This window comes from Fusarium pseudograminearum, chromosome 1 (genome assembly GCF_000303195.2).
Source record: "Fusarium pseudograminearum CS3096 chromosome 1, whole genome shotgun sequence".
Lineage (NCBI taxonomy): Eukaryota > Fungi > Ascomycota > Sordariomycetes > Hypocreales > Nectriaceae > Fusarium > Fusarium pseudograminearum.
Window position 1 is genome coordinate 6,291,985 of NC_031951.1, and position 19,628 is coordinate 6,311,612.

The window sequence follows — 19,628 nt, forward strand, 5'->3', positions numbered from 1 at the left end:
CAGACTAAAATGATTGATTTAGAGTTGATGTAATTTTACCTGTAACGAATGGAACTTGACTAGAATTACGGTGCAGTTGGTATGCGGCAATTCAGTGAGGGAACGGTACTTGGGTCATTATGCTACTTAGTGGAAAACATTGATCAAATTTGTCTTCTGATAGTTCTTCTTAACATACGGATGAAATATGCGACATGCCTCTTGGAAATAAACCGTATTAGATACTGGCGTGTCTGGTATGATACAGCGTGCTATCGTTAACCGAATTGGGTCTTGTCCTTATGCATGCGAGAAAATACACGAGGATGCATTCGCGACCATGCTGGGGGAACCCAGGCGCCAGGTCTCCACGAGACATGTATGTACTTTCCAAGCCAAGCCAATGCGAGAGTCAGTCTCAGAGTTGCATATGCCACTCTGGATCATGTTCCCGTCCCCCTGATGATGAGTACCAAGGATTCGGAGAGTCAAACAAGGCCATGACCCCTGCTGTGATGAACAGGCGGGAATCGGACTCCGTTAAGGCACTGATCTTGGGAGTCATGGTAGGTCCCATGATTTCGGTACCCTGGTGGAACGAGAGGTCTTGTTATGGAAGTAGAGTTTGGATAAGTGCATTCCATAGTCCACCTCTGACCATTTCCATGCTGCCCTTTTCGAATAATTTGAAAAACAGCCTCTTTTATTGACCATAATTATGACGTTTAAGCTCTGTATCGATTTATTACCCCTCCCTACAGCTGGTGTGAACGTGGGCGCCGGGTGGGCGGTGAATGAATACCTACGACCTACCTAAGCTCATACTTTTTAGCAGTTATCCATTTCAACGTTGGCGACTCTGCATATCTTTGATTGGTTCCACTTACTGAGCCGCCAGCTTCTAGCATCGACAAAGACCCAACTCAGACATCCTGCGCCCAGCCTGATCCTGAGTCCAGCGCATAGATTTGCTGGACAACACCTGCGACCGATAAGATCTCGTTTCTTGTTTAGTTACCCAAGAGATATCAGGTCGATACTCGAAACTATTTCCTCGTCAAACTCATACCAAACTATATTCTAACTTCATCCTGCCGCCGTCATCACACCGAACCGCCGCACGCCATGGCCGACGACGCTCCCGATGCCAGCCCCAAGAACGAACCCCTCAACGTTGAGACAAAAGAAGACGCAGAGACACGCGCCGCTCGTCGCGAATTAAAGCAATCTTCCATCTCCGATCCCCCAACATCTGGCCCTGAAGATGCTGCCAACACCTCGGATGCGCCCGATAAGGATATGAAGGAGCAAATCACTTCACCTAAGAAGAAGCGAGCACACGACCAACTAGATGGGAGCAAGGAGGAGGAAGAGAATGACACTAACAGTGTTGCGTCGTCTGATTCAGCCAAGGATAGGTCCCTACGACTAGAACCCGAGAAGAAGCGACATCGCGACGAGGATACAGATTTGGTTTGTCAACTTGATCTTTCATGATGGAGATACAAGGATTTGACTAATTCTTCAATAGCAATCCAGAGCTGCTTCCAGTGAAGAAGCGACCAAGACTTCACAGACGGGTAACTCCTCTACGAAAAAGTCTCAACCACAAACATCTGCCAGCGCTTTTGCAGCATCTGGATTTGGCAAGCTCTCCTCTGGGTCGTCGCCTTTTGCTTCCCTCGGTGCCTCTCAGGGATCCAGCCCTTTTGCATCAGCCGCCACTGGCAAGCCCTCGATTAGCTCATTTGCTTCCCCGCCCGCGTCCACGGCTGCGCAGCCAGCAGCAGCTCCCAAACTGACCTTTGGCAGCTCTGGCGGAGCATCACCTTTTGCTGGACTTTCCACCGGGAGTAACGGAAGCCCATTTGGCGGAAGTACATTTGGCTCTGCTTTCGGGGCCGGTAAGCCCCTCTCGAGCTTTGCTGCACCCGGAGCAGAGGCGCCCAAGAGTGAGAAGCCTTCGAAACCTTTTGGAGCTCCTGATAGTGATGTCGAGGAGGAGGACGACGAGGACAATGAGGCGGAAGAGACCGAACAGCCTGCTGAGACCGAGCGTGCCGCTTCTCCTGAGAAGGAATCTGACGAGAAAAAGAAGCTCAAGTTACAAAAGAGTAAGCAACCAATGGCTCAACTTCTCAAACGAATGCTAACGCTTTACAGTTGAGGTGAACGATGGAGAAGCTGGAGAAGCAACAGTCGTATCTGTTAGAGCCAAGATGTTTTACCACGATAAGGAAGCTGGCTGGAAGGAACGAGGTGCGGGCATGTTGAAGATCAACGTGCCTCAAGCCTGTGTCGAGTACGACGATAGCGGTGCTGTTATTCCCGGATCATTTGATGCCTCCGCTCTCGAAGTAGATGAGGAGGCAGCAGGAGGTTCTCAGGGGCACAAGGTGGCTCGACTCATCATGCGCCAGGACCAGACGCACCGAGTTATCTTGAACACAGCACTTGTTGCTGCTATGAAGTTCCAAGAAAAGGCTTCATTGAAGTCTGTTGGTATTCTATTCACTGCATTCGAGGGCGAGCAGTCCAAGCCTGTGAGCATCACAATGCGGGTAAGTGGTGATCTTTGGCTTCACTGCTATTTTAAGCTAATAGTTCTCCTCCAGATGTCAGCCGCTAATGCTAAGATCTTCATGAATGAAATCGGCAGCATCCAAAAGGAGCTCCAGAGCAGTTAGAATATGCCGAATGGAGCGCTCGCAAAGCTACGAAACCCCATATATAGACGACACCCAACACCGAGACCTGGTGTGCTTGTAAGAAGGGATGCAGAATCGATGCATATATACGCTAGTCAGGCTAGGTACTGATTCCGGAGATTGGCAGCAAGCGACGAGATGGATACAATGCCGTGCCCATGGTGGTATGGGGCATTTGTGTGAGCCCGGTGGTTTTATGGCTCGGATGGTGTCATGAACAGAATTCTGTCTGCATACATATCTCCCTTTGGGAATTATCACCTTAGGAAAGGTATCTGGGGAGCCTTTTGTACGAAAGCTGGACACTCTTGGTGGCGGAAGTAGATGAATCACAGCCGTGTGCTGGCCATGCAGCCGCATTCATGCCAATAAACGTACTTCAGTTAGATATCGCTTATAGGTACTTGGTCGTATCCAACATTCGTTGGTTTCTGCATACTCAATGGAAAATAAGTACTAATGCACTGGTGATTGCACGCACGTGATTTGGCATCAATTTCGCGACTCCAATGGTGAATGACGTCGACACTTTCACGCTTTCAGCTTCCACGGTACATATCAAGTCCGGTCAAGTCTTGCGGAATTCTTCAACGGCAGCAATGAAATGACGATACATCCAGAGCCTTCACGCCCGGGCTCGAATGAGTCTGGCACTGCCACTAAACAGCTCTTGTCATCGCAACAGGGGAAACGCAAGCGTGATATTCAAGATGATCCTGTGGTTGGGAGTCCAACTTCTAGCCAGTCGAGCAATTCGAAAACCAGAAAGGGTGGAAAGCAAGGCAAAGGGCGACCGAGTCTCAACAAGGAAGCTAGCAGCGTCGTGATACCCTGCGTTGTAGAATGGCCCGAGGAGTTCAAGCAAATTGAACGAACGCATCGAGCTCTGAACCTTGTTTATACCTTCTGCACCACCCGAAAACATCTTGCTACAACCTTCGATACGATAAAATCTTCCGTTGAAGGCCATATCAAGAGGGAGTTACGAATAGATGAGATTGCTTCCATGGTAGCACTCCGTCCCGAAGGTCTTTACTTTGCATATGTTGACGAGACTATGCTGCAACTGGACGTCAAGGGCACCGAAAAAGACGAACTATTCCGAACTGGAAAGTCATATCGGTCTCAAGCTCCAGCACATGATGCTTCAGTAGGTGGGTATACTGGCCTGGAGAGTCTTGACAAGAGTCACAATCGAGATCTTGAACCTATGGGACAGGAGGTGCTCTTTCTAGAGTTCATCGATGGAGACCTCAGGAGACAGGTTCAAGGGAAGGGGGGCGAGCCTGTGAAACCGAACCGAAAGCTTCGAGACGAACAGTTGAAGATGCCTGTGTTTAGTCAAAAGCAGATGACAAACCTGATTGAGAGACGCAATCAGAAGTTCACCAACGCTGTCAACATCTTCCTCAACAAATGTATAGAAGATGGGCTCGACCCCCTTGAAACCCTCAAAGAGCAGACGAAATCATGCATCCCAGTTCCATCTGCCAAGGAAGAGTTTGCCCCAGAGAAGGCGGCTGAAACCATTCCGGAAAGTATCCCAAAAGAACGAAAGACGATACCAGAGATTGTGCAAGAGCTCAAAGAGAGCCCTTGGTACACCAGTCAAATTGTCCCAGACGGACACCGAGTGTTTGAACAACAAGATCCCGTGTATGGGGACCTCAATTTTCTGCTGAGCCAAAATCTGGTCAATGCTCTGTACAATGCTAAAGGGATCACTCAGTTCTTCGCGCATCAGTCAGAAGCTCTCAATAGTCTGCAAGATGGCAAACATGTCGTTGTGTCAACATCAACGAGCTCTGGTAAGAGTCTGATCTACCAGCTTCCTGTCATTCGTGCTCTTGAAGAAGACTTTAATTCGAGAGCCATATACATATTCCCTACGAAGGCGCTGGCGCAGGATCAGAAAAGGAGTTTGAAAGACATGGTGCGTTATATGCCTGGTCTTGAGGAAACGATGATTGAAACTTTTGACGGCGACACCCCAATGACTGAGCGTAATGATATTCGCGAGCAAGCAAGGGTCATCTTTACTAATCCAGATATGCTTCACATCACCATACTACCCCAAGAAGAGCGATGGAGGTCATTTTTGAAGAACCTGAAATATGTTGTTGGTATGTATCCTGACAGACCATTCACCCGGTTGAATGCTGATCCTCAACAGTTGATGAATTGCACTACTACAATGGACAAATGGGTTCTCATATGTCTTTTATCATGCGGAGACTGAGAAGAATATGCACCGCTGTTGGAAATCGGCGTGTCAAGTTTATCTCATGCTCTGCTACAGTTGCCAACCCCGAACAACACTTCAGAACCATATTTGGCATCGAGAACGTTCAACTGATAGATTATGACGGATCCCCATCAGGACGCAAGGAATTCCTCTGCTGGAACACTCCGTACAAGGACCCTGGCGACCCTGCATCTGGTCGAGGCAGTACAAAGTTCGAGTGTGCACGTTTATTCTGCGCACTTATGCTGAGAGGCGTCAGAATTATTGCATTCTGTAGAGTTAGAGCTCAATGCGAGCTGCTTGTGGCCACTATCAGGCAGGAGCTTGAGAACCTCGGACGGCCAGAGTGCACTAACCTTGTCATGGGATATCGTGGTGGCTACACAGCACAGGACCGACGCAGAATCGAGACTGAAATGTTTCAGGGGCGACTTCTTGGGATTGTTGCGACGACTGCATTGGAGCTCGGCATTGATATCGGCTCGCTTGACTGTGTCATGACCTGGGGGTTCCCTTACACGATCGCCAACTTGCGCCAACAGAGTGGTCGCGCTGGTCGCCGCAACAAGGATTCCCTTTCAATACTTGTTGGTGACGGATTTGCTACAGACCAGCATTACATGCAGAACCCAGACGACTTATTCACAAAGCCAAATTGCGAGCTGCAAGTGGACCTGGAGAACATGCTGGTGCGCGAAGGACACATCCAATGCGCAGCATATGAAATGCCAATACGACCTAGGGAGGACGCAAAATACTTTGGTAAAGACTTGCCGAAAATCTGCGTGGAGCGTTTAATAAGGGATGACATGGGGTTCTTTCACTGCCACGATCGATTCCGGCCTATCCCTGCAAAGTATGTTGCTATCCGAGACACAGAAGATGACCACTTTGCCATTGTTGATATCACCAACGGCCGTAACATTGTATTGGAGGAGCTGGAGGCCTCAAGAGCAACATTCACCCTTTACGACGGAGCCATATTCCTCCATCAGGGAAATCCATACCTTGTACGAGATTTTCAACCTGACAAGGGGATGGCCAGGGTGGAAAGAGTCAAGGTGGAATGGACGACTGTTCAGCGTGACTATACCGACATCGATCCTACTGAGACAGAAGCTATCCGCACGATTTCCGATTCCCGGTCGCACGCTTATTATGGGACAATCAAGATACAACAAAATGTCTTTGGCTTTTGGAAGGTTGACAAGAAGAACAGGGTACTGGATGCAGTGCAAGTAGACAACCCGCCCGTGATTCGATTCAGCAAGGGGATGTGGCTCGATGTGCCCAAGAAGGCAATGTCTATCCTTCAAGAGCGACGACTTCACATTGCGGCCGCGATACATGCGGCCGAGCATGCCATTATGAGCTTACTGCCAGCATTTGTTATTAGCATGCCTGGTGATGTACGGACCGAGTGTAAGACGGCAGTGAAAGAGTTTGCGAAACAAGAGTCACAACGTAAGCGTCCAGCGCGGTTGACGTTCTACGATGCCAAAGGTGGTGCAGGCGGCTCAGGCATCAGCACCAAAGCGTTTGACCACGTAGACCAATTACTGAGGGATGCTCTGAAACGAGTTGAAAACTGTCGTTGCGAGCGAGGCTGTGTGGAATGCGTGGCATCAGAGCAATGCAAGCAGGCCAATGAGGTGATGAGCAAAGCAGGAAGCCAAGTGATCCTCAAGACTCTATTGAACGTCGAGGTGGACATGGACTCACTGCCAATGGGACCAGAATTGAACATCCCTATGGGTACTGAAACAGTCGTGCTCGCGGAGCCAGTCCCTTACCGAGCCAAAGAAGCAGTCTTTGAAAACGGGATCAACAATAGGGCGGCTGTGTTTGAGGAATCTAAGGAGGGCGCCAAGCCTGGGGATTCTGGAACAACAGATGGCGGCGGAGGATTTGAGCAGTGGCTTGCAGATTCGATATGAAGTCAGTGAGGGCGAGGGCGTCAATGGGTGTGTAGGTAGACGGGAAACCGGCACAGGGGGCCACAAAGCAAGCTGCCCCTGTACGGCTGATGGGTTAAGCTTCAACGCTGTACAGAGTGTAAGGTGTCATTTGGTTAGACGGATTGGGTCTAGAACGAGGAATGAATGCATTATAGTAGGGTTTTAAAATAAGCGTAAAATAGGAATGATTTATTGAAGTCATCGGTGGGACTGGAGACTGGAGATGGATGAAGATGAAGACCAGGGTACACCATAGAGTGATTGATGGAGAATTGCAATCATGTATAATATGATGCACCGTAATGTATGTATGTTGGCTGCTGGACCAGGTATCTACTGTGTACTAAGATATACGTGGTACAGCGTCAGTGACGTACCTACCTGCTAAACAAGGTGAAGAATAGGGCGAGGATCAAGGAACCGCCAAGCAATCTCCGCCGAAAATTAACGGTTGGGCCCGGCTTGGCCATGCTAACCGTAAAATCGAGACTGGGACTGAAACTTGGCAGGGCCCAGGTTTATTGAGTGACCGCATCTTCTTCATGCTGGAGCTGTCTTATTGGCTGATACGCGCAAGGGGTCTTTGTGTTTACTCCTCTGAGTCCATGAGATAGGAGTGACCCTCTAGCTTGATTAGCCAGTGAACGAAGCTATTCATCTCACGCAGGGAAGCTGATGAGACTAAGCTGCTAAGGATGCAGAAAAAGAATAACCCAACAACGAGTTAAGCGTGGCATGAATGACTGCATTATTTTGTCTCTAGGGCGCGTAGCTTGTAGGTTTTAGTAGTAGCACTGAATGAAGATTGCTTGATCGTCCTGGTTTGCCAAGTGTTACCGACTGAGTGGTTTCCTTTCTCTCATGCAATATTTCTCTCCTGTAGCAGGTATTTACTGGACCCAGAACCAGCGTTACCCAGAAGGTTAGAGTAGAGTACCTAGGTAGTATATCAAAGCTCCTCCTCCCCCAGGTTGGCTCCCTCCGCGCTTTGGTCTCTCCCCTTCGAATTGACCACGACCAGTCAACAACACAAACACAACCGCAACTAAAACTTCGGCATTTGTGGCGGTCTAACCAAGCCCACGGTCTAGACCTGGACCTTGACTCAAATAATTCAATTCTCCGGACGTTTGCACTCTTTGCAACTACAAAAAGGTCGCCAACATGTCGCCTCGAGATCGTCACGAACGCTCTTCCTCACGCTCCCACCGCCCTCGCCATCGCTCACACAATTCACCCGACATGCGTCAAGCTTCGTCCGACGACCGCACTCTTCCCGTCCCAAACACATACAGCGAACATAAGAGAGGAGAAAAGGGAGGGAGGGGGAAAATGTCGAAATACATCAAGCCTGCAGGCGAGAGTGGCCGAAGTGGCTTTCATCCCATTCACTTTTCCAAGATCTCGTTCAGATCCACGAGTCGAGCCAGTTTGCTGTGCAATTTTCTGTGGCCTTTCGTCCCTGCTGCCATTGCTGTTCGCTGTACGTCGCGGAAGATGACATCAAATCTTGAGCCAAGTTTTGCTGACATGTGTTAGATGCTATGCCCGATAATCATGTCACCATCTTTGCATTGGCCTATATCGCCATGATTCCTTGTGCCAACCTAATTGGCTTCGCTGGTCAGGAGCTTTCACGAAAGCTACCTCATGTTTGGGGTGTTCTCATTGAGATCACGTATGTCTTGACCCAGAGCAATGAGAATCCTCATACCATCACCCATAAACTCATCTAACATGTCTATTTAGAATTGGCTCTATCGTCGAAATCATTCTTTTCATGGTCCTTCTATCCAAGAATATGTTTTACGTTATCAAGGCTGCTATTCTTGGTTCCATCCTCGCTACTATGCTTTTATGCCTGGGCTTTTGCTTCTTTGTCGGTGGCATGCTCGAAGACGAACAGGTTTTCAGTGAGGCTATCAGCGAGGCCGGTAGCGGTTTGCTCCTGACTGCGTAAGTTCTCGCCAACTTCTTAGATGATCCAGCAGCTAACCCGTGTCAGTGGTGTTGTCCTGGCTCTCCCTACGGTTTTCGAATACGGCGTAGGCAACGGCGAGACGCTCACCAACCAGGATCTCGAACACAAGACTCTTCAGATTTCACGTATCGTCTCGATTCTGCTCATCATTGCCTACCTGGTCTATGTCTTTTTCCAGGCCCGTACCCACCATGGTATCTACGACGCTGTCTTTGAGCAGGACGAGCACAATGACCGAGACAAGCACAAGGACCAGGCCAAGGCCAAGCTAACTTTAACCGAATGTATTATTGCTCTGGTGGTCGCCGTCGGCCTCGTTGCTTGGACTGCTGTTATTCTCGTCATGCAAATCGAGTTTGTCATCGAACGGGGACATGTCAGCGATGCGTTCATGGGTCTCATTCTTGTTCCCTTGGTCGAAAAGCTTGCCGAGCATCTGACTGCCATCGACGAAGCCTGGGATAACCAGATCAATCTGGCCATGTCCCACGTCCTTGGTGCTACACTTCAAACCGCCCTCTTCAACGCCCCTCTCACTGTCATTGTCAGCTGGGGTCTCCACAAGACCCTTGATCTCAACTTTGCCGTCTTCGATCTTGTCATGCTCATTCTCGCTATCCTCACCGTCGGACGATTCCTTCAGGATCAGAAGAGCAACTATCTCGAAGGATTCCTGCTTATCATTCTCTACGTCGCCATTGCTATTGCGGCATGGTACTACCCTGACCCTGCTAACCATGGAGCCGGCGGGGGTAGTGCTGAAGGCAGCTCTGAGGGAGGACATTAATTGACACGGACGGTCTCGCCTGTGTACGACAGGAGCAGAATGTTTTACCATTATTTATGAACTTACGATTCAGGTGGCACAAAAGAATGAGTGCATGCATATACGGGGTTTGGGTTGATGTAGGGATGATACGCCTCAGGGCGAAACCCGGCTGCTAAAAGTATAAGAGTTGATATTAGCCAGCCAGGTTGTGTTTTTAGAGCAGACTTTCAAGTTGTTCATTGTTGTATTCTAATGCCCAGACGTTAAACTGTTTTATTGAAAGTCTCGGGCTCGGACAGATGGTTTAAAGAAATACCAAATCAATTATTCTCTCAACGCCTCTTCTTACGCCTTCATGTTTCTCATTACCATTCTAATATTTTATTTCCTTCGCTTATTTACGATCGTTCAATTAGAAAAACACTAGATCGTCCGATTTGAAGCCCAAACCCATAAATGTTGCCTCTGTGGCTTTAACCATCGGGGGAGGTCCACACACGAGCACCAACTCATCGCCTTCACCACTTGGCTTGGGCAATGCCATCTGCTCAGGGACCAGTGCTTGGTTAACAAAGCCCTTGATACCGTTCCAGTTCGGCGGCGGGTCTGTGAGGGCATTGATGATGCGACACTTTGAAGGGTTGGCCGCTTCAAGATTGTCGAGCTCTTCCTTACAGAGAATATCTTGCAAACTGCGGTTTCCGTTAAAGACAACACAGGGCGTTTTGTCGTTAGGGTCTTGCATTACGGCGCGAAGGACCTGACGAATGGGAGTAATGCCAGAGCCTCCGCAGACCATAATGAAGCGACGAACACGGCGCTCTCTGTCGCTGATGATGCAACGACCGTTGCCGTGGTAGACAAACTTGCCCACAGGCCCCTTGAAGTCAACCCAATGGCCGATAGGCAGTGAGTCCAGCGCCTGTGTCATGGCACCACCCTTGCGCTGAGGAGTATCATAATAGATCTTGATAAGTATGTCCAACTGGCCACAATCTGATCCATCTGAGTAGGGTGTGTACGAGCGGATTATAGCCTCTCGTGTAGCAGGATCTCGTAGACGCATCATAAGATGTTGGCCGGTAGGAAGACCAATCTTCTGACCTTCATGGTTCAGCTTGAAGGAAAAGATCTTAGTGTCAGGTGAAATAGATGTTTTCTTGCAGAGAAGAGCTTTGCTCCAGGTCTTAGATTGTAGAAATATTTCTCGATTTGAGTCGTCGCTTGTTGCAGTTGCATCGCCACTGAGTATGGCACGAGACTCCTTATTAAGGGTACCGATGTGATAGGCTGGTAGCATTGCCTTTGCGTTTTCACTGTCTGGAGATAAAATGTTAATAAAAAGGAACAATGAGAACTTGGACTGGGTGTGTAGTAACTCACGAATAGCCATAAACTCTTCAGTCGCATCTTGACCAGCTGCACCGAAGATAGATGCCGCACCACCAGGATGACCTGAGAGATAAGGGGTACCGTTGTATACTTCGCCATTAATGACAAACCAAGGCTCATCTTCGCCTTCATGAGCTTTTAGCTCTTCAATGGTGATCTCTCGGTTAACATGAGGATTTGTCAAACAGATCTGTTTCTCAGGCTCCTTGACGACAACTTCCTTTATTTCACCAGGAGCTTTCTCGCCCCAGTAACCGTTGGTAAGATTTCCGCCATCCTCCTTGACACGCTCCATCCAACCTTTATTTTTGAGAGTAGGATGTGTAGGATGCTCGAAACGGAGTGCGTTGTCGTCTTTGTGAATCACAATACGGAACCAGGGGTTGTTCATCATTCCTAGAACGCTCCAATACATATCTCTCGGCTGGATGTTCATAGACTCATCCATTGCGCGCATCATGATATCGTCTGCGTTTCTTAGTTCATCCAAGGGAATTTCGAGGTCCCAGAGGCACCAGCAGAAAGATGTTTCGCGCCACCACATGTCGACTCGTCCTCCGTAGAGGGTATCGCCTTCAGGCGCGTTGCGATAATCATCCTCGTGGTAACGGATGTTTGCAAGTCTCCATGATTTACCCTTGTCAAGAGTAATCTCGGCTCTGGTGATGCGTCTTCCGCCACCACCATAGGCATATCCCCGTACCTTGTAACTTTCCGAAACGTTCGTGAGAGTGACACTCTCCTGGTGAGCAGGGTAGCATATGGCGCTATTGGTGCTGAGGTCATAGATGGCGTATTTCTCGTCCTTCCAGACTTCAGGCAGGTCTGCACTCTCTTCGGGCGAAACCATAGTCGGTAGCACGCGGTTATCATAGATGTGGTACCAATTGTCACTAGGCTCTTGGGTGACAGTGATCTTTTTAAGCCACTTGACACTTCGACCACCGATCTGCCCAGGGATAACGAGACGGACAGGCTTTCCATGGTCTGGGTGTAACGTCTTTCCATTCATCCTGTGTGCAACCATGACACCTCTGTTAGGATCCATGCACCAATTGAGTTTGATAGATGTTCCATAGTAGCCATTTGGTAGCTTATCTGCTCCCTCAAAGCAAACATATCGGGCTCCACGCTTTGGTTTGGCAGCAGCAAGCAAGTCGCCAATAGCAACGCCGGTCCAAAGAGCAGTCGATAGTCCTGCGGCACCCCAAGAGAAGCCCTTTGTCTTTCGTACGATGTTTTGCTCTTTTCGGCGGTTTCCAGCACATACGAATGTAACCGGATATGTCAACTGCTGGTATTCGTTTATAAGATCCCTTACGGTCATCTTTATCGGAGTTTCGACAAGGCCATCAATCTCGAATTCCCAATCGAGAATCTCATCGTCTTCACATCTGGGGACGTGTCCATGGTTCCGTACATAATGGAGGTTTTCGCTAGTTAGGAAGCCTTCGTCGTACAAGTCGCTCAGAGGTGCCTCGACATTGAATGGATGGACTCCGGTGAGACGGATCAGACGAGAGTCTCTTTCGACAAAACTGTCTGGGGTCTTGAAATCTTCCTTTAGAACAGATTTTGGTGAGCATCTGGGAGGAAGGGGATATGGGTTGATATTATCAAGACAAGACTGGTCAACTGATGGGATGTCTTGTAGATCGTGGAAACTGCCTATCCGAGATGGCTTTGCTGTGCTTGGCGGTGAGGGAGGGAGGCTATGAGCCTGTTGTGGTATGATAGTTGCAGTAGTTGTTGAAGCCTCCATGGTGAGTGAAGGTCTGTGATTGTTGTGAATAACTTGGAATGAATATCACACAACTAAGAGGATTGATAACATTGTTTCGGTCAGATTTCAGACGTCCAGTAAGCGGCGAGAGTGCTGTATAAGAAGTCTTATCGTGGGTGATCGACGTGGTGTGGCGGCCGTTCACCCGTCCCTTGGCTCCCGAGAGTCTCCATTGGATCTGCTGAGGTTCTGCTCATGATATCGTGTTTCTCTTGTTTGAAGCGAGGAGATGCAAATTACAACCAGGTGGATGCCTCTGGTCTGGTCTGATCCGCGGAGGTTGAAGGTTTATCGTTATCAGGAGATGAAGACAAAGGGCGAATCATGTTTGTTGCTTTGTGATTGTCGCCGGAGATGTATCAACCACAGAACCCTGGGCCCACCTCGGAACTGACCTGATAAGGGGATAAAGATAGCAAGACCCGGCTTCAATACCTCGTGCCTCGAATTGAACAGGATTTGGTCCGGAGATTCTTGTATGATTACTATATCTTCTGATGAAATCTGGTCATGGTCGTACTGTTCGTTGCGTGTACATGTTGACAAACTGGAGAAGCGTTGAACCATGAGAGTGTAGGGTACCCATACTATCACATCATGACTTGACCTCCTTGACAAGCAACTATTTATTTTCCGAATAGCCATTTGTGCGATTTCTATTATCTTGATACGCATACAAAGGTAACCCCTGAGGGATCTAGATAGCTACCCATGCATCCATAGATACTTGAATGAACCTGGGTTGAGTGATTTCGGTTTTCTTACAAGAGCCCTACAGGGTAGGATTTCGTCCTGTCAATAAGACAATGTCTTTTGTCAATAACAGATGCTGAACTTATATAGCGCGATAAAAAAAACTAATTGTCTTTGAGATAGGTAGCAACACATATCGATGTATTTGTCATGTCGTGTTCTCGTTGACTCGCATGACTGGTGGAAACTATAAACAAAAGTATTTTTTCTGACTGTGAGAACCTACGGCTAAACCAAGGTGCTTTCTTCGCAATAACAATTTCTTTGTTGAATAATGTGTGCCTCTGATCTAAGGTCCTGATTGTGTAAATAGAAGAACTACCTACCTAGGTACCTATCTATAGGTAATTACAGCACTCAGATCATCGCCTTGTCAGACAGGGCTACAACAAAGGCGGCAGGTGCAGAAACCCCACTCAGCGGGCAACCTCCACTTCTAATAAGGTGCAGTAAGGCACGGCAGGTGTGACTCTCTCTGGCTGTCGGTACCTTAACGTCCCGTCAGTTCCATTTACTGTCAAACCTCAAAATCAGGAAACCGACGGCAAAACTTCGACACAGACATCGACAACCCGGCTCTGCTCACTCGCATTCCCTCCGTCCTGGCTTGACGGAATCACCCATGTCGGCTCTTTTGCCTTTTATACAGCATCCATTCTTAGGGAAGCACATCCCTTAGCAGGTCGCCTGCGCTCAACGCAGCGCCGCCTCCACCCGCCTCATATCCCAGATCTAGAACTTGGCCCAAGTCGCGAATCGCCTCCAATCACGTCGTGTCCCGCCATGGATCGCGCAAGGAAGCGTATGACCTCCCTAATATCTGTATTCTGTTCTATACACAGGCGCTTACTATCTCCACAGGCGAATTGCGCACGCTGAATGAAAAGGCATGGGATGGCGAATCTGGTATGAATCATCTCATCTATCCCTACCCCACCACTTCCCCCCGCCCTCGTCAGTTAACACAAACTATCACAGACGTATTCCCCGTCGGAAAGACTCTCGATTCGTCCCTCAAGAAGAATACCGCTTTCATCAAACGATTACGAACTGCTGTCACTGCTGCAACTCTCAGCACCTTTCTCCAGGAAATACGAACTCTGAGCCTGCACAAGTACCTTTCCGAAATCATATCCGCCTGCTATGAAGGCCTTTGTAGACTCAAGTCACCCGGCGAAATCGAGGCCGGTGTCGAGATCGTTAGTGCGCTTCATCAGCGATTCGGACCCAGCGAGTTTACGGAATATCTAGCGTGGCTGCTTGGTAAGGGTATGGCAACTCCTGATAAGGGTATCCTCAAATCTCTGGCACCCGAGGTTCGCGAGAAGGAGGAGAAGGAACGTATCACTAGACAACGCGCATTGCTTCGGGTGGTAACAGAACTCTGGCTTGTTGGGGTTATCAGGACACTCGACGATGTCAGCAAGCCTGACGACGCGACTAAGGGAGCTGCCGGCAAAACAACTGAATTGAAGACTCGGACCAGCAAGGCTTCAGGTGCGGAACCTTTCCCTCTCGAAGTACTAAAGGATCTACTCGGATACGACCGCGAACACGCAAACCTCCCGCTTCTCGTCATTTTTGTCAAGTCATTCAGCTGGGATATTCTTGGAGTAAAGCCAACAGGAGCCGATGGCCGCAAGACAGTGGAGGAAGATGGCTCAACAGAAGGACACGAAGCTGAGCGGGGCGATGACGGCGAGAATGGGACATCCTCCGACGAAGATCAGCCCTTTGCGGAACCCGAAATGCGAGATCGATTTAGGAGTATCCTGAAAAAGTACTTCGACGACGTTAAAGGGCATATCATTCGGGACCAGAAATCGATACAATCGCAAGCTCGGCGAAATGCTGAAGCCTATGTGAAATCTGGGGAGGTTTTCGAAGACCGTCAGGCGAATTATGAGAAACAGGTCAAGGCCCAAGAACGTCTCGTATCCAACGCCCAAGTGGTCGCAGATGCCATTGGCGTTGAAATGCCCGATTTGAAGGATTCGGATGATTCACTCGCTGCGTCCAACGGATCCATTGGTCTTGTCAAGACGGGCGATTACCTGCGTTCCATGGGAGACGGCGCAGGAATCTGGGAGGACGACGACGAGCGCCGCTTCTATGAAAACCTAGTTGACCTCAAAGGAAAAGTACCAGCTATTCTGCTGGAGGATGGTAAAAAGAAGAAGACGGACACAGATGAACAAGTGGGCAAGAAATTAGACCCGGCCGAAGTGATCGAAACCACAAAGACTGCCGAAACCGCCGACGATCAGTCTACATCTATTGCAAACCGAACAATTGGTGCGCAAGTCGACGCTCTGCTTGCTCGCCTACCTGAGTTGACAAATAAGGACATTGTTGACCAGACGGCTATCGACTTCTGTTTCCTCAACTCCAAGGCTTCGCGCAACCGTCTCGTCAAGGCCTTGACTGAAGTTCCAAAAGGCCGAAGCGATTTGCTGCCATCCTGGTCTCGACTCGTTGCTACCCTGGGACGATACATGCCTGATGTTCCGAAAGGTCTTGTCGATTACCTGGATGCTGAGTTCCGAAGCTTGCAAAGGCGAAAAGAGAAGGACTTTTTGGGTCAGGTCCGTCTGAGTAATATCCGCTATCTTGCTGAATTAACAAAATTTGGCATTGTTCCTGAGCATGTCGTCTTTCATTGCTTGAAGGTCAGTCTCGACGACTTTTCGCGCATGAATATCGAGATTCTTTGCAACCTTATCGAGAATTGTGGTCGGTACCTGCTTCGAAATCCGGAAACAGCCCCGCGTATGATGAGTTTTCTTGAAACTCTTCAGCGCAAGAAGTCTGTTCAGCATATTGGCCAGCCGGAGCGCATGCTTATCGACAATGCCGTCTATTACGTTGATCCACCAGAGCGATCAGCTATCGAGCAAAAGGAACGCACTCCCATGGAACTCTTCGTTCGCAAATTGATCTATGTTGATATGACCAAGAGAAATTATAGCAAGATCTTGAAGCAGATTCGAAGACTTCACTGGGAGGAAGCAGAGGTATGGACTGATCATTCATGTTTTGTGACATCTGACTTACAATCTTCTAGGTGGTTGCTATCCTAGAAAAGGTGTTTTCCAAGCCTGGAAAGGTCAAGTACGGAAGTGTTCACCTCCTTGGAATCCTCCTCAGCGCGCTCTATCGTTATCATCCTGCCTTTGTAGTGAGGGTCATCGATAACGTGATCGAGTCAATGACGTTTGGTCTTGAGCAGAACGACTACAGATTCTATCAACGACGCATTGCTGAAGTAAAGTATCTTGGAGAGCTCTATAACTACCGTATGCTTGAACACCCTGTCATCTTTGACACTATGTACAAGATCATGACGTTCGGATACGGTGAGAATTTCAAACGCTCGTTGCGAATGTCCAATAATTAACTTTCTATAGGTGGACCACCCGTTCCTGGCAAATATAGCCCACTCGACCCCCCCGACGACTTCTTCCGAATTCGTCTTGTTTCCACAATGTTAGAGACATGCGGCATGTTCTTTAACCGTGGGGCTGCGGGTAAGAAGCTGGACTACTTCCTCTCCTTCTTCCAGGTATGTCTATGCTACCGTCGTGATGAGACATCCATGGCTAAAACTTTAAAGTACTACATCTTCACTAAGGCGTCTTTGCCTATGGATATCGAGTTCCTGGTACATGATACATTTGCTCTTACGCGCCCACAGTGGAAGATTGCCTCAGGATTGGAGGAGGCGATCAAAGCCTTTCAACTTGCTGTTGCCCAGGACCAGAAGTCAGCAGGTGTCGATAAGGGAGTTGATGTGGACGACGCAACAAGTGACGCCTTATCTGACGATGACAATGATGAGGATGGCGACGACAACGATGATAGTGCTTCGGAGGAGGATGAAGCAGAAGTGAGTCTATCGTATGCTAATTACTTGGTAGTTGCTGACAAAATTGACCTAGGATATGGAGGAGGACTCTGACAGCGATAGCGCCTTTGACGAAGAGGCCATTGTTGTGACCCGACAAGAAGAGGAGGTTGACCCCGAAGACGAAGCTGATTTTGAGCGCGAATATGCCAAAATGATGGCCGAAAGTCTCGAATCGCGCAAATTCGAGCGCAAGCAGCTCTTCGACGTGCCGCTTCCAGTTCGGTCCAAGACTCGTGAGGCGACTTCAACAGAAGGGGGTGAAGGGGAGCCCCCTCCCAGCCATACCATGGCATTCTCCCTGTTGACCAAAAGAGGCAACCGGCAACAGGTACGGATTTTGGACTTGGTACCGTGGCCACTGCTAACATGCACCCAGACGCGAACTGTTGAGCTGCCTTCTAATTCGACATTTGCCGTTGCCATGAAAAACCAGCAACAGGCTGAGCGGGAAGAACAGCAACGCATCAAGAACTTGGTTCTCAATTATGATCTTCAGCAAAATGAAGATCCAGATGGTGGTACAGACCCTCAACTTCCACAACTCTATCGAAACATCAATATTCACAACAGAAATCAGGCAACGAACGACCGGCGACGTATTATCACAACCGTTTAGACAGGTCGAACAAAGACCGAGGACAGAGGTCTCGCAAACTCCAACTTAGTGATGTCGATTGGTAAACATGCACGCAATGGGTAAGGCTTCTAACTAGGTAAATCAGCCTCGGCTGAATCAGTCAGTGGACGGGCGACAAAATACGCCAAGTCCCTGATTTACGACGACGTCCTGAAGGTGTCTCTTCGGTTCCTGCCCGAGCACATTTGCGCACACGGCAATAGTGCGTCGACCTGCGCCACATACCACAGGGCTAAATGTCTTCTGTGGCAGCATGGTAGATCATCTGAATCTGCCGCGTCTGCCTCGTCGCTAGCTCCGTTCCTGTTATTGTCGAGAGACAACCATTAAAATTGTTGCGTGCGATGCAGGGGCCGTGCCAGTTGCTTCATTCGTTGAAGAACTCGCACGTTAGACGACGCCTCCCTAACCGGCGCTGGTTGAGAGGACTAGTTGACAACAAGGATGCAAGACCACAGCAATGCTGATATTTCAAACCTTGTTGCAAATTGTACGGGTTCTGAGCAACTCACCGGAAGCATATAAACCACCTAAGATCGCTGGATGTCCAGCACATTTTAGCTTAAGACTGAATTACTGAAGTTCGCACTGAAAACGATGGAATTACTGTCTTGTGTCTCTACTGCTAATCATTTGTAACGCGATATATGACTGAGAAGATGTTTTGGTTCCTTTGTGTGCCCCCGTGTCAACAGTGCTTCGAATAAATATCAATACATAACAGCCTGTGCCCCAATTATGTTGAACATCAATGATGAAATGATCAAACTATCCATTGAAGAATACACGACCTCGTGACCCGATAGGTTGCCATCACCCTCTTGTGGTGACCACCGTGGCTGACTGAATAAGGGGCGGTAGTTTGTGACATTTGATATTGAAAACGCCGCCATGTTTACGAACTGGAAGCTCTACTGGTCACGCCAAGCTTCTTTTAGGCTCCGGGAAAGTATTGACTTGCTTGTACGGGAGCTCTGGCCGTCTTGCACGTAAAATTGCCGTTTGCCTCGCCGTTTAAGGATTCCGCTTTGTGAGGAGGCGGCATCATTGTGTAACCGTGATTCACTTGCAAGACCAAGCAATTGCTTCCTACTGTTTGGAAAGAAGGTAAACAACAAAATGTAGTTTTTCTTTATTGCATTCCAACTCAATGCAACTTGCTCTTGACAAGTCTTCGCAGGTTCATAAAAGAAGATACGTGAATCTTGAATTGATGGTTCCTTCCTTCTCAAATTCTCATCCATCTTAGTTGTGCCACCTCCCTAACCTTCATCTTCCCGTCATTTTCTTCTTGTAGGACTCGTCATATTTCACGGGTGCCCGCTGGACATCCCCGTCAAGGTGCCGCCTTAGGAGACAGCTCCTTTCTGAGCACTGTTTACCTTGACTTTTGGTTTCTATGTTTTCTCGCATGTTAAAGTACATGCTGTTCAGATTCGTGTCTTGAACTCCTTTACTTTGGAGGATAAGAAGACCTTTAGTGTCCAAGTCTGCCGAGGAGTTTCATTTCGCAATC

General features: G+C 48.7%; 5 protein-coding genes across 5 annotated transcripts, besides 1 other annotated feature; 4 read left to right on the plus strand and 1 right to left on the minus strand.

Annotated features, from left to right (window-relative positions):
* Window positions 1-1,104: 1,104 nt before the first annotated feature.
* FPSE_09166 (uncharacterized protein) lies at window positions 1,105-2,666 on the plus strand (the record flags this gene model as incomplete). The annotated part of the gene is made up of 4 exons (XM_009262283.1): window positions 1,105-1,452; window positions 1,511-2,093; window positions 2,143-2,540; window positions 2,595-2,666. 4 exons carry the CDS (start codon window positions 1,105-1,107, stop codon window positions 2,664-2,666), a joined length of 1,401 nt encoding a protein of 466 aa, XP_009260558.1.
* Window positions 2,667-3,291: 625 nt separating this feature from the next.
* On the plus strand, window positions 3,292-6,869 carry FPSE_09167 (uncharacterized protein; the record flags this gene model as incomplete). Its single annotated transcript, XM_009262284.1, has 2 exons — window positions 3,292-4,810; window positions 4,861-6,869. The coding sequence occupies 2 exons, from the start codon at window positions 3,292-3,294 to the stop codon at window positions 6,867-6,869; spliced, it is 3,528 nt and encodes a 1,175-aa protein (XP_009260559.1).
* A 1,185-nt stretch (window positions 6,870-8,054) lies between these two features.
* On the plus strand, window positions 8,055-9,658 carry FPSE_09168 (uncharacterized protein; the record flags this gene model as incomplete). The annotated part of the gene is made up of 4 exons (XM_009262285.1): window positions 8,055-8,373; window positions 8,430-8,568; window positions 8,640-8,846; window positions 8,896-9,658. 4 exons carry the CDS (start codon window positions 8,055-8,057, stop codon window positions 9,656-9,658), a joined length of 1,428 nt encoding a protein of 475 aa, XP_009260560.1.
* Window positions 9,659-10,052: 394 nt separating this feature from the next.
* Window positions 10,053-12,794, minus strand: FPSE_09169 (uncharacterized protein; the record flags this gene model as incomplete). The annotated part of the gene is made up of 2 exons (XM_009262286.1): window positions 10,053-10,960; window positions 11,024-12,794. 2 exons carry the CDS (start codon window positions 12,792-12,794, stop codon window positions 10,053-10,055), a joined length of 2,679 nt encoding a protein of 892 aa, XP_009260561.1.
* Window positions 12,795-14,351: 1,557 nt separating this feature from the next.
* On the plus strand, window positions 14,352-18,091 carry FPSE_09170 (uncharacterized protein; the record flags this gene model as incomplete). Its single annotated transcript, XM_009262287.1, has 8 exons — window positions 14,352-14,370; window positions 14,430-14,474; window positions 14,547-16,582; window positions 16,633-16,924; window positions 16,976-17,130; window positions 17,182-17,454; window positions 17,507-17,803; window positions 17,852-18,091. 8 exons carry the CDS (start codon window positions 14,352-14,354, stop codon window positions 18,089-18,091), a joined length of 3,357 nt encoding a protein of 1,118 aa, XP_009260562.1.
* Window positions 17,388-17,431: a microsatellite.
* Window positions 18,092-19,628: the final 1,537 nt, after the last annotated feature.